The sequence below is a fragment of the Balaenoptera acutorostrata genome, chromosome 21 (genome assembly GCF_949987535.1).
Source record: "Balaenoptera acutorostrata chromosome 21, mBalAcu1.1, whole genome shotgun sequence".
NCBI lineage: Eukaryota > Metazoa > Chordata > Mammalia > Artiodactyla > Balaenopteridae > Balaenoptera > Balaenoptera acutorostrata.
The window spans coordinates 8,123,272-8,138,248 of NC_080084.1; the positions used below are offsets into that span (position 1 = coordinate 8,123,272).

Consider the following 14,977-nt stretch of genomic DNA (forward strand, 5'->3'; position numbering starts at 1 on the left):
TACAAATGGAGCAACTGACAATGGATTAATCTCCAAAATATACAAGCAGCTCATGCAGCTCAATATCAAAAAAACAGACAACCCAATCCAAAAATGGGCAGAAGACCTAAATAGACATTTCTCCAAACAAGATATACAGATTGCCAACAGACACATGAAAAGATGCTCAACATCACTAATCATTAGAGAAATGCAAATCAAAACTACAATGAGGTATCACCTCACACGGGTCAGAACGGCCATCATCAAAAAAATCTACAAACAATAAATGCTGGAGAGGGTGTGGAGAAAAGGGAACCCTCTTGCACTCTTGGTGGGAATGTAAATTGGTACAGCCACTATGGAGAACAGTATAGAGGGTCCTTAAAAACTAAAAGTAGAACTACCATATGACCCAAGAATCCCACTACCTGGCATATACCCTGAGAAAACCATAATTCAAAAAGAGTCATGTACCACAATGTTCATTGCAGCACTATTTACAATAGCCAGGATATGGAAGCAACCTAAGTGTCCATCAACAGATGAATGGATAAAAAAGTGGCACGTATATACAATGGAATATTACTCAGCCATAAAAAGAAATGAAATTGAGTTATTTGTAGTGAGGTGGATGGACCTAGAGTCTGTCATACAGAGTGAAGTAAGTCAGAAAGAGAAAAACAAATACTGTATGCTAACATATATATATATGGAATCTAAAAAAACCAAAAAAGTTTCTGATGAATCTAGGGGCAGGACAGGAATAAAGACGCAGATGTAGAGAGTGGACTTGAGGACATGGGGAGGGGGAAGGGTAAGCTGGGATGAAGTGAGAGAGTAGCATTGACATATATACACTACCAAATGTAAAATAGGTAGCTAGTGGGAAGCAGCTGCGTTGCACAGAGATATCAGCTCCATGCTTTGTGACCACCTGGAGGGGTGGAATAGGGAGGGTGGGAGGGAGAGGCAAGAGGGTGGGGATATGGGGATATATGTATATATATAGCTGATTCACTTTGTTATACAGCAGAAACTAACACTACATTGTAGAGCAATTATATTCCAATAAAGATGTTAAAAAAAAATTAACCAACCTGTCAAATACAACTAGTATAGTTATCTAGTGTCATCGGTGTGCCAAAAGGAAATATTTTTCTGCTGCACAAACAAGATTCATATGTCCACAAGGATACCTGAACAACTGCTGTTGAGACTGGGATAGTATTTATGATTCTAATTAGTTCCTGGGCCCAATTATGGAAAGGGACATAGCCCAGACTATGATTTTTCTGATATACACAGTAATTTTTTTACTATGCTGTTAAGGCTGATATGATGGTCAGAAGCAGTAAATTAACTCACTCATCCCTGGTTCAGTTGTATAAAGGGACACAGCCCTGTATATGAATTATACATTACATATGCAGACTGATAGTCTTGGCAAGAAGAAAAGTAAATTAAAAACTACAAGAAAAAAGAAAATAAAAATATTTTAGGAGAAAATAATGTGGAACAAGGAGCCAGAAGGTTTAATGTTTTAGGGTCGTTTGGGAATTAGAGAGCCGTGGAAAGGAAAATAAACCCCCTTTAATGGAGGAGCAAGTACAGTGATAAAGCTTGGTTCAAAGGGCATTTGAGGATCTGGGTATTTAAGTATTGAAAAAGAAGTTGGGTGAAAGAAGCCACTCTAATAAGGCTATATACTGTATGATTCCAACTATATGATATTCTGGAAAAGGCAGAAATATGGAGACAGTGAAAAGATCAGTGGTTGCCAGGGACTGAGGGGGAGATGAATAGGAAGAGCGTGAAGGATTATTAGCGTAGTGCGAATACTCTGTATGATACCACGACAATAGATACATGTCGTTATACATTTGTCTAAACCTGTAGAATGTAAAACACCAAGAGTGAACTTTAATATAAACCATGGATTTTGAATGATTATGATGTGTCAGTGTAAGTTCATCAGTTGCAACAAATGTATCACTCTAGTAATACATGCTTTGCATGTGTAGGGCAGGGGTTATATGGGAAATCTCTGTACTTTCTCCTCATATTTTCTGTGATCCTTAAACAGCTGTAAAAAATAAAGTTTTAATGGTAAAATAAATTAGAATAAAAGGAAGATTGCCATTTATACACATTTGTAAAAGGAAGTATATTCTGAAGAAACAAATATTAATACTTTCTCATTATAGGTATTTTCTTTTAAAAACAATTTTGATTATTTGTTTTGATTTGAATGCTAACTCTATAAACTTGGGTAACACAAGTATTGTTTTGTCTTCCCACCCATCTCTTGGAGAACTTGTGTCAGGTTTGGTTCAGGTAGCATATACTTGTTGTAAATGAGAAAACTATCTAGAAACCCTCTTTCAGAGGCGGGGCAGTGAATGTTATATAATCTGGGTCTCTAGGACCTTTGAAGCCAGAACAAATTTGACTTAGTTTGTGTACGATAGTGATGATAGCCGTGAGGAATTGGGACTGGGGTTGAGGAAAGGGTTTGCAGTCATGGTATTTATATGTTTGTTTTCAAAAGCAGATATAAATAAAGGGAACCCTGGAAGCTATGAGCTAACAGTAAGCACTGAGGAGGTCAGAGATATATAATTGGACAAGTTATTTTTTACAGTTGTTTTCAATGTGGTACATGAAACAAACCTTCTTTTGTGTGTCCTGCAAACTTTTTTCTAAATGTTTATGAGGCATATTTATTGTTTTGTAAATGGTTGCTGATTTCTGCTTTAAGGATGGCATATGGAGAAACCAGAGTCTGCCCATGTGAGCATACCCTTAGTGGGTTGAAAGTAATTTTTATAATAATTACTTAGCTCTACTCTCTTTCTTTTTTTTTTTTTTTTTTTTTTTTTTTAAATTTATTTATTTAATTAATTAATTTATTTATTTTTGGCTGTGCTGGGTCTTCGGTTCGTGCGAGGGCTTTCTCTAGTTGCGGCAAGTGGGGGCCACTCTTCATCGCGGTGCGGGGACCGCTCTTCATCGCGGTGCGCGGGCCTTTCACTATCGCGGCCCCTCCCGTTGCGGGGCACAGGCTCCAGACGCACAGGCTCAGCAGCTGTGGCTCACGGGCCCAGCCGCTCCGTGGCATGTGGGATCTTCCCAGACCAGGGCTCGAACCCGTGTCTCCTGCATTAGCAGGCAGATTTTCAACCACTGCGCCACCAGGGAAGCCCTACTCTCTTTCTTTTTTATAATTATGGTAGTCTGCTTATCTTTGAGTTTCTCATATCTCTCACAAGCAATACCCACTCCTTTACGCACAACAGATTCAATCACCTAAATGTCTGGGCAATGCTTAAGTAGTTAACAAGAAGACAATTTCCTCATTGCTCTTAGCAACTTAGAAAAAATGGATGGAAACTTCAAGCCTGAAGAGAAAGAAAACTTGGGTATCATTTATATGTAATTTTTTCTTATGTTTCTTTTCTCTTCCAGATAAAACCAGTTAATACACCTTGTAGGCAACCAGTTGATGAATGTGATTTTCTAGAATTCTGTGATGGGAATAACGCACACTGTGTGCCTGACACTTACGCACGTGATGGACAGAGTTGTGATTCGGGTGACTCCTTCTGTTATGAAGGACGATGTCGGTCGTTTACCAGACAGTGCAGAAAATTAATTGGAGGAGGTAATGACCACAATTTTCTTCTTAGTTCCTAAATTCTGATGATTCCAAGCTCTGTTATTTAATGCTATAAAACAAAAATGTAAGTGTAATTTTAAAATAAGTGTATCCTATTTGTAGGCCTAATGTATATTAGTGTTAAAGGAAGTAAAGTTTTCTTGATTCTGAGAAAACACTTCTGAATTTATAAGGAATCCTTATTTGCACAAGGGCGAGACCTCAAGTGGAAATGCAGCTTCTTGGAAGATTATATTGACAAAAAAATTAAGTAATAGTCAACCTAAGGAAGAAATAGAGAATTTTATTCAAGCCAATCTGAGGATTATAACCCAGGAGATAGTCTTCCAAAAAGCTCTGAGAACTGTTCTGCCCATTAGAGGTCAAGGCACAGTTATATGTGTTTTCAAGACAAAGGGTTATACATGAAAGTAACATACTGACAGTATACATAGTCCAGATCTGCGTGTAGAAGACATGTAGTGGTTCATCGTGAACCCTTACAGGATTGAGAAAGGAATGTTATCTCCTAAGGAGTCATCTTGCTGATGCCAGGAGAACATTGCTCTTTTTGTTTTGACACATAAAGCAATGTGAGTGCAAAACGAACAGTTACGTCATGGTTTCTCCACGTCAGCACTGTGGATATCTTAGGCCAGGCAGTTTTTGCTGTGAGGGGTGTGGGATCCTGTGCACTTTAGCATTTTTAGCAGCATTCATGGCCTTTTCCTTCCAGACACAACGCCTGCAGGCCTTTGTGGTTTTCACAGCTGGGGTGGAACTGATGCTGGCTTCTAGAGAGTGGAAGTCCGAGTTGCTACTAAATATCCTACCGTGCACAAAACAGCCCCTCTAAGAAAGAATTATCTGACCCCAAATATAAGGACTTACCAGATGCCATCTCATTAATTGCTTTCTGGCTGTTTTGTAGTTCCACTGAGAGAAAATATTTGCAAATTGTACATCTGATAAGAAATTAATATCCAGAATATATAGAAAACTCCTAAAACTCAGAAACAGAAAACAAACAGCCCGATTCAAAAACAGGAAAATGACGTGATTAGATATTTCTATAAAGAAGACATGCAGATGGCCAACAAGCATATGAAAAGAAGCTCAACATCACTAATCATTAGGGAAATGCACATCAAAACTATGAGATACCACCTCACACCCATTAAGATGGCTGCTGTCAAAAAAAAAAGAACACAACAAATGTTGATGAGGATGTGGAAAAATTGCAACAGTTGTGCACTGTGGGTGGGAACGTAAAATGGCATCACCACTATTCTGTGTATGGAGATTCCTCAGATTATTAAAAATAGAATGACCCATATGACCCAGCAATTGCTCTTCTGGGTATACGCAAAAGAATTGAAGGCAGTGTCTGGAAGAGATATTTATGCACTCATGTTCATAGCAGCATTATTCACAATAGCTAAAACTTGGAAGCAACCCAAATGTCCATCAATGGATGAATGGATAAAGCAAACTGCGGTGTATATAAACAATGGAATATTATTTAGTCTTAAAAAGGATGGAAATTTTGCAACGAAGTACAACATGGAGGAACCTTGAGGACATTATGCTAAATGAACTAAGCCAGTTACAAAAAGACAAATGCTGTATGATTCCACTGAAATGAGGTACTTAGTAATCAATATCACAGATACAGAAAGTAGAATGGTGGTAGCTGGGGCTTGGGGAAGGGAAGAATGGAGAGTTGTTATTCAATAGGTATAAAGTTTGCATTTTAGAAGATAAAAAGAGTTATGGAGATGGATGGCAGTGATGGTTGCACAGCAATGTGAATGTACAATGAACCACTGAACTGAACACTTAAAAATAATTAAGATGGTAAACTTTGTTATGTGTATTTTAACACAATACACATTTGTAGAAAACAAAAACCAATTTATTTGATATATAGTACCTACCTCTTTTAAAATTTCTTTAAAATAATCCAGCTACATATTTTTTAAAGCTTCATTGCATAATTTCCTTACTCTGAAGCCCATTAGCAATTAGTGTTTTACCATTTTATCATCATATTTTGTATAGTTAGATCTAAATCTTTAATTTCTTGAAGCTTGGGAACTATTTCCTCCCATCCTCTGTGCTTTCATGAGCATCTAAAATGGAATTCATAGGTAGTAAATATATGTGGATATTTTTTAAGCGGGGGGACAAAAAGGAAGGATCCCTTATGCCAACACAGTGCTGATGTCACTCACTTCAGCACTTCATATAAGGCAAGTCTAGTGATCATGAACTTCTTCAGCTTTTGTTTGTCTGGAGAGATTTTCTCTCTCCTTAATGTTTTAATTGAAGTATAGTTGATATACAGTAATATTATATGTTACAGGTGTATAATATAGCAATTCACACTTTTTAAGTTTATACTACTTTTATAGTTATCATAAAATATTGGCTATATTCCCCATGTGATATAATATATCCTTGTAGCTCATTTTCTACCTGATTTATACCTCTTAACCTCCTACCCCTATATATATACCCTCTCCCCTTGCCTGTCCCCCTGGTAACCACTAGTTTGTTTTCTGTATCTATGAGTCTGCTTCTTTTTTGTTATATTCACTACTTTGATATATTTTTTAGATTCCACATATAAGTGATATCGTACAGTATTTGTCTTTCTCTGACTTATTTCAGTTAACAGTGACCTCCAAATGCATCCAAGTTGTTGCAGATGGCAAAACTTCATTCTTTTTTATGTTTGAGTAGTATTCCATTATGTGTGTGTGTGTGTGTGTGTACTCGTACACCACATCTTCTTTATCCATTCATCTGTTGATGGACGCTTTGGTTGCTTCGACAATTGTAAATAGTGCTTCTATGAACATTGGGAGGCATGTGTCTTTTTGAATTAATGTTTTTGTGGGTTTTTTTTTTTTTGGATATATATCCAGGAGTGGAAATGCTGGGTCATATGGTAGTTCTACTTTTAGTTTTTTAAGACCTCCATACTGTTTCCCGCAGTGGCTACCCCAGTGTACAGTCCCACCAATAGTGTATGATGGTTCCCTTTTCTTCACATCCTCCCCAACAGTTGTTATTCATTTTCTTTTTGATGATAGCCATTCTGATCAGTGTGAGGTGATACTGTGGTTTTGATTTGCATTCCCCTCGTGATTAGCAATGTTGACCATCTTTTCATGCACTTGATGGCCATCTGCATTTCTTTTTTGGGAAAATTTCTGTTCAGTTCTTCTGCCCATTTCTTAATCGGGTTGTTTGTTTGTTTTAATGTTCAGTTGTCTGAGCTTCTTATATATGTAGGATATTAACCTGTTATCTGTCATATCATTTGCAAATGTTTTCTCCCAGTCTGTAGGTTGTGTTTTCATTCTGTTTATGGTTTCCTTTGCTGTGCAAAATCTTTTAAGTTTAATTAGGTCCCATTTGTTTATGTTTGCTTTTATCTCCTTTGTTTTAGGAGGTGAATCCAAAAAAAATATTCCTGCGATTTATATCAAATAGTGTTCTGCCCATGTTTTCCTCTAGGAGTTTTTTGGTATCTGGTCTTACATGTAGGTCTTTAATCCATTTTGAGTTTATTTTTGTATCTGGTGTGAGAAAATGTTATAATCTCATTCTTTCACGGGTAGCTGTCCAGTTTTCCTAGCACCATTTGTTATTGAAGAGACTGTCTTTTCTCTCTTGTATATTTTTGTCTCCTTTACTGTAGACCATAGGTGCATGGGTTTATTTTTGGGCTCTCTATACTGTTCTATGTGTCTGTTTTTGTGCCTTCACAACACTGGGTCTTGTTTTTGTATCCATTCAACCACTGTGTATCTTTTGGTTGGAGCATTTATTCCTTTTCCTTTAAGGTAATTATCGATATGTATGTTCATATTGCCATTTGTTAATTGTTGTGGGTTTGTCTTTCTCAGTCTTTTTGGTCCTTTCTTCTTCTTTTGTTCTCTTCTCTTGTGATTTTTTGACTATCTTTGTGTTATGTTTGGATTCCTATTTCTTTTTTGTGTATACCTAATATCGATTTTTGGTTCGTGGTTACTGTGAGATTTTTGTATAACAGCCTATATATATTCGTGATTGTTTCAAGTTGCTGATCTCTTCATTTCAAACACATTTTTTAAATCCTGTATTTGTATTTTCCTCCCCTTGCAATTACTGATTTCTCTGAATTCTTTTGATATTATATTTTATATCTAATTGTTTTGTGTATCCCTTAACTGCTTACTGTGGATATAAATGATTTTACTACTTTTGTCTTTTAACTTCCATACTAGCTTTGTGTGTGGATGATTTCCTACCTTTACTATACCTTTACCTTACCAGTGAGGTTTTTCATTTTGCAATTTTCTTGTTTCTAGTTGTGGCCTTCTCTTTGTCACCTAGAGAAGTTCCTTTAACATTTTTTGTAAAGCGGGTTTGGTGGTGCGGAACTCTTTTACCTTTTGCTTGTCTGTAAACCTTTTGATCTCTCCATCAAATCTAAATGAGAGCCTTTCTGGGTAGAGTATTCTTCTTTGTAGGTTTTTCCATTTCATCACTTTAAATATATTGAGCCACTCCCTTCTGGCCTGCAGTTTCTGCTGAAAAATCAGCTGATAGCCTTATGGGGGTTCCCTTCTATGTTATTTGTTGCTTTTAATATGTTGCTTTTTTCTATGTCTTTAATTTTTGGCAGTTTGATTAATATGTGTCTCAGCGTGCTGCTCCTTGGGTTTCTCTTGTATGTGACTCTCTGTGCTTCCTGGACTTGAGTGACTGTTTCCTTTCTTATGTTAGAGAAGTTTTTGGCTATAATTTCTTCAAGTATTTTCTCAGGTCCTTTCTGTCTCTCTTCTCCTTCTGGAACCCCTATAATGCAAATATTATGTGCTTGATGTTGTCTCAGAGGTCTCTTAAACTGTCTGCATTTCTTTTCATTCTTTTTTCTTTTCAGCACAAGTGATTTCCACTACTCTGTCTTCCAGCTTACTCATTTGTTATTCTGCCTCATTTAGTCTATTGATTCCTGCTAGTGTCTTCTTCATTTCAGTTATTTTTAAAATTAATTTATTTTATTTTTGGCTGCGTTAGATCTTCGTTGCTGCCTGCGGGCTTTCTTTAGTTGCGGCGAGTGGGGACTACTCTTCGTTGCGGTGTGCAGGCTTTTTATTGCGGTGGCTTCTCTTGTTGCAGAGCACGGGCGCTAGGTGCACGGGCTTCAGTAGTTGTGGCTTGCAGGCTCTAGAGTGCAGGCTCAGTAGCTGTGGTGCATGGGCTTAGTTGCTCCACAGCACGTGGGATCTTCCAGGGCCAGGGCTCGAACCCATGTCCCCTGCATTGACAGGCAGATTCTTAACCACTCCACCACCAGAGAAGCCCATCATTTCAATTATTGTATTCTTCATCTCTCTTTTGTTGTTCTTTATATTTTCTAACTCTTTGTTAAAAACTTCTGACTTCTCGCTTTGTACATCCATTCCCATCCCAAGTTCTTTTATCATCTTTACGATCATTACTCTGAACCCTTTCTTGGGTAGGTTGCCTATCTTCACTTCACTTAGTTCTTCTTCTGGGGTTTTATCTTGCTCCTTCATCTGAAATATGTTCCTCTGCTGCCTCATTTTGTTTAAGTTGCTATTGTATTTTTGTCTATGTGGTAGGTTAGTTACATTTCTTGACCTTGGAAAAGTGGACTTCTGTAGGAGATGTCTTATGTGTCTTAGCAGTGCACACCCCTCTTGATACCCAAGCCATATGCTCTATGGATTTGCCCTAAGAGAACTGTATGGGCCCTTCTTTTGTGGTGGACTGACGATGTGGTTGGTGTGGTAGGCTTGGTTGGCCCCTGGTCTGGTTGATTGCCAGGCCCTGCCTTTTGTGAAGGCACTCAGCTGCTGGGTGGTAGGGCCGGGTTACAAGGCGGCTGACTGCAGAACCCCAGGGAGCTCTGGATCTAGCGCTGGATTGCTGGTGGACAGAGTCAGGGTCCAGAACACTCCAGGGATGTTTTCCCCCATTGGTGGGTGAAGCCATGTCCTGGGGTTAATGTGCTGGATTACCAGCAGGCAGAGTTAGGTCCTGGAGTCTGGCTTCAGGACCCACAGTTCCCAGAGCTGGTGTCAGATTGCTGGTGGGGGTGGTCGATTTCTGATACAGTTGGGTATGGCATCTGGGGTGTCTTGAAGCTTGTTGTTGGGCTGCTAGTGGGCAGCGCCATGGCACAGCTGGTCCCAGGGTAGGGTCTGGCCTGCCATGCACAGGCTGTATCCACAGGCTGTGGGACTGTGGTTTTCTTGCGTTTGGTGTCTGCCCTCTGGTGGGTGAGACTGGTCTAGAGACTAGTGCAGGTTTCCTGGAAGGCAGGGCCAGTGCCTGCCCACCATTGTGTGGAGCTTGGTCTTGGCCCTCTCATAGGCAGGGCCATGTCTAGTGGCCTGTCTAGAGTTGCTGTGGGTTCGGGAATCTTTTGGTAGCCTGTCTGCTGATAGATGGGGCTGTGTTCCCACCCAGTTTGTTGTTTGGCCTGAGGCATCCCAGCACTGGTTGCCTACAGGTGTTTGATGGGGCCAGGTTTTGGCACGAATGAGATAAACAGAGTATCCCAAGATGGTGGCTACCAGCAGCAGTGTCCACACGGTAGTATGCTCACAAATATGCCTGCTGCCAGTGTCTGTGTCCCCAGGATGATCTGTAGCTACCCCTGGCTGTCTGGGAGACTATCCAAGACCAGCAGGTAGATCTCTCCCAGGCTCCTATCAAATTAGTGCTCTTGCCCTGTGTCCTGATGTGCGTGAGCTTTTCTGTATGCTCTTTAAGAGTGAAGGCTCTATTTCTGCCAGTCCTTTGGGATTTCTGAAATTAAGCCCCACTGGCCTTCAGAGACAAATGCTTTGGGGGCTTGTCTTCCTGGTGTAGGACCCCTGGCTGGGGAGCCCAGTGTGGGGCTCAGAACTCTCACTCCTGTGGGAGAACCTCTGCACTCTAATTATTCTTCAGTTTGTGGGTTGCCCACCCAGGGGTATGGGATTTGATTATATCAGGAGTCTTCCCCTCCTACCCATCTTGTTGTGGTTCCTTCTTTATGTCTTTAGTTGTAGAAGATCTTTTCTGGTAGGTTCTGGTCTTTTTCATCAATGGTTGTTCTCAGATAGTTGTAATTTTGGTGTACTCATGAGAGGAGGTGAGCTCAGGGTCTTTTTACTCTGCCATCTCCTCTCCTTAATTGAAGGGCAGTTTTCCCCTGTATAGTATTATTTGTTGGTAGTTTTTATCTTTCAGCACTTTGAGTATATCATCCCACCACCTTCTGGCCTGTAAGGTTTCTCATGAAAAATCCACTCATCGTCTTATGGGGGTTTCCTTTTATGTGACAAATCACCTTTTTTTCTACTTTCAATATCCTCTCTTTGTCTCTGAATTTTGAGAATTTGATTGTAATGTGCCTTGGTATGGATTTCTTTAGGTTCAACTTATTTGAATTTCTTTGGCCTTCCTTGTTCTGAACATCTACTTCCTTTCTCCACTTTGGAAAATGTTTAGCCTTTATTTCTTTGAATATACTTTCTGATCCTTTCCTTCTCTATTCTTCTTCCAGAACCCCCATAATGTATATATTAGTGCCTTTGGTGGTGTCCCATAAGTCCCTTAAGCTTTCTTCACTTGCTTTCATTCTTTTGTCTTGTTTGCTCTTCTTACTACATAATTTTCAATGACCTGTATTCGGGTTTGTTGATGCTTTCTTCTGCTTGATCTAGTCTGTTGTTGAACCCCTCTAGTGCATTTTTCCGTTCAGTTTGTACAAGTGGTACTTGGGGCTCTGGACAAATGGATCTACTCTTTCCCTTTCAAGGGGGAAATTGAGAGCTGGGATTATTCATCCACTCACCCTTTGGTGAGCAGGGGGGAGTACCCTTGGTGTCAAATATGCAAGATGCTGTCCTTGTTGTCCTGCAGGCAGCTAGATTGTCCAGACCCATCAGAGCTCCCAGAACTTGAAAAGCAAATTCCAGATCTATGGAAAGCCTCCTTGGAAATATATGGGTGCTGGACCTGCAAACAAATTCCTTCTCTCTTCTGGGTGAAGCTGAGAGCTTCCTGCTTGTAAGCACTGCACTAGGGCAGGTTTCTGGCAAGAGGGTTCCTGAATCTCCCTACTGACTCCAGTGGTTTTGCTTTCTCCCAGAGAAGATTAGACTTTCATTTATTTTCAGGTTCATCACAAAGGGAATTTATTTATGAATTGTTGCTGAATCAGTGTATTTGTGAGAGGGCTTTCTTCTAGTGCTTCCTACACCACTGTGTTGCTGGTGTCTTTCTCCCTTGGGAATCTCCCCCCACCAATGTTATTGAGATATAATTGACATATAACACTGTGTAAGTTTAAAGTGTAAAAATTGTTGCTATGATACATTTAAACATTGCAAAAATGATTCTCACCATTGCATTAGCTAACACCTCCATCCTGTCACATAATTACCATTTCCTTTTTGTGGTGAAAACTTTAAAGATTTACTCTCTTTGCAACTTTCAAGTATATGACAGAGTATTCTTAGCTGTAATCACCATGCTGTACATTAGATTCACAGAACTTGCTAATATTATAACTGGAAGTTTGTACCCTTCAACCAATATCTCCCTATTTCCACTACTTGGAGCCCATGATAACCACCACATTACTCTCTTTCTCTGAATCTGGCTTTTTGGATTCCACATATAAGTGATATCATACAATATTTGCCTTTCTTGATCTGATTTATTTCACTTATAATGCCATCAAGATTCATCCAGGTTGTCTCAAATGGCAGGAATTCCTTCTTTTCATGGCTGAATAATATTCCATTTTACATGTATATTTTATTTACAGTCATCCATTGCTGAAGACTTAAATTGTTTATATATTTTGGATATTGTGAATAAAGCTGCAATGAACATGGAAGTGCAGATATCTCTTTGAGATCCTTATTTCAATTTCTTTTGATGTGTACCCAGAAGTGGGTTTGCTGCATCATGTGGTAGTTCTATTTTTAAGATTTTGAGGAATCTCCATACTGTTTTCCATAGTGGCTGCACTAATTCACATTCCCCCTAACAGTGTACAAGTTTTCCCTTTTCTCAACATCCTTGTTATCTTTTACCTTTTTGATAATAGCAAAAGTAAAAGGTGTGACGTGATGTCTCACTGTGATTTTGATTTTAATTTTCCTGGTAATTCATAATGTTGAGGACCTTTTCATGTACTTATTGGTCATTTGCACGTCTTCTATGGAAAATGTCTATTCAGATCCTTTGTGCATTTTCAAATCTTTGTTGTTGTTGTTGTTATGGAGTTGTAAGAGTTCTCTATATGCTTTGGATATGAATGCCTTATCACATATATGATTTTCAAATAGTCTCCCCTTCTGTAGGTTTCTTTTTATTTTATTATTTGTTTCTTTTGCTATGCAGTAGCTTTTTAGTTTGATGTAGTCTCACTTATTTTTGCTTTTGTTGCTTCTGCTTTTGGTGTCACATTCAGGAAATTGCTGCTGCCAAGATAAATGTCAAGGAGCTCTTTCCCTATGTTTCCTTCTAGGAGTTTTACTGTTTCATGTCTTATGTTTGAGTCTTTAATCCAGTTCAAGTTCATTTTTCTGAGTGGTGTAAGATAGAGGTCCAATTGCATTCTTCTGCATGTGGTTATGCAGTTTTCCCAACAGCATTAATTGAGTAGACTCTCCTTTCCCTATTGAGTTTCTTGGCTCCCTTGTCAAATATTAGTGGACTGTGTGTAGGGGATTATTTATGGGCTCTCAACTATGTTCCATTGTTCTATGTGTCTATTTTTGTGGCAATACCATATTGTTTTGATTACTATAACTTTTAGTGTAATTTGAAATCAAGAAGTGTGAAGCCCCTGGCTTCTTTTTTTTCTTTCTCAGGATTGCTTTGGCTATATGGGGTCTTTTATGGCTCCACAAAAATGATAGGATCGTTTTTTCTATTTCTGTTGAAAAATGCCATTGGAATTTTGATAGGGATTGCATTGAATCTATAGACAGCTTTGCGTAATACAGACGTTTAAATAATATTAATTCTTCCAATACATGATAATGGGGTATATTCCCATTTGTTTGTGTCTTCTTCAATTTCTTTCATCAAAGCCTTGTTTTCAGTGGACAGATATTTCACCTCCTTGGTTAAATTTATTCCTAAGTATTTTATTCTTTCAAATCCTTTTGTAAATTGGATTGGTTTCTTTGTTTCTTTTTCTTTTTCAAATGTTTAGTTATTAGTGGGCAGAAATGCAACTGTCTCATATATGTTAATTTTGTATCCTGTAACTTAAACAAATTTGTTTATTCTAAGAATTTTTTGTGGAGTCTTAGGATTTTCTGTATATAAGATCATATCATCTGCAAACAAGGGCAATTTTATTTCTTCCTTTCTGATTTGGATGCTTTTTTTGTCTTTCCGAATTGCTCTAGCTATGACTTCCAGTGCTATATTGAGTAGGGCTGGTGAGAATGGGCCCCGTTGTCTTTTTCCTGATCGTGGAAGAAAAGTTTTCAACCTTTCACCACTGAGTATGACATTGGCTGTGAGTTTGTCATATATGGCCTTTGTTGTGTTGCAGTATGTTCCTTCCAGTCCCAATTTGTTGAGAGTTTTTATCATAAGAGGATGTTGTATTATGTCAAATCCCTTTTATGCATTTATTGAGATGATCATATAATTTTATCTTTCATTCTATTAATGTGGCATATCACATTTATTGATTTCCATTCGTTGAACCAACCTTGCATCCCAGAGATAAATCCCACTTGATCATGGTGAATTATTATTTTAATGTGATGTTGAATTTGGTTTGCTAATATTTCTGAGAAATTTAGCATCTGTATTTATTGGGGTTATTGGGTTATTGGTCTGTAATTTTCTTGTAGTATCCTTATGCTTTGGTTTTGGTAGCAGGATAATGCTGGCCCCATAAATTGAGTTTGCAGGTGTTTCCTTCTCTTCAATCTTTTGGAGGAGTTTGAGAAGGATGGACATTCATTCTTCTTTAAGTGTTTGATATTCACCTGTGAAACCATCTGGTCCTGGGCTTTTCTGTGTTGGAAGTTTTTTGAATCTCCTTATTTGTAATTAGTCTGTTCAGATTTTCTGTTTCTTCGTGTTTCAGTCTTGGTAGTTTGTATGTATTTGATGATTTTATCCATTTTTTCTAGATTGTCCAGTTTGTTGGTTTGTAATTGTTGATAGTAGTCTCTCAGGATCCTTTGTACTCTGTGGTACCAGTTGTAATATTTTCTTTTTAAATTCTCTTATTTATTTGAGCCTTCTCTTTTTTCTGACTTAGTCTAGCTAAAGTTTTATCAAATC

General features: G+C 38.5%; 1 protein-coding gene across 1 annotated transcript in view; it reads left to right on the forward strand.

Moving 5' to 3' along the window:
• Positions 1-14,977, forward strand: part of LOC102998338 (disintegrin and metalloproteinase domain-containing protein 5-like) — a 156,304-nt gene that overhangs the window by 86,067 nt on the left and 55,260 nt on the right. The window contains exon 14 of the mRNA XM_007178417.1: positions 3,448-3,643. Within this exon, the coding sequence (XP_007178479.1) occupies positions 3,448-3,643 (196 nt within the window). The remainder of the gene's footprint in view (positions 1-3,447; positions 3,644-14,977) is intronic.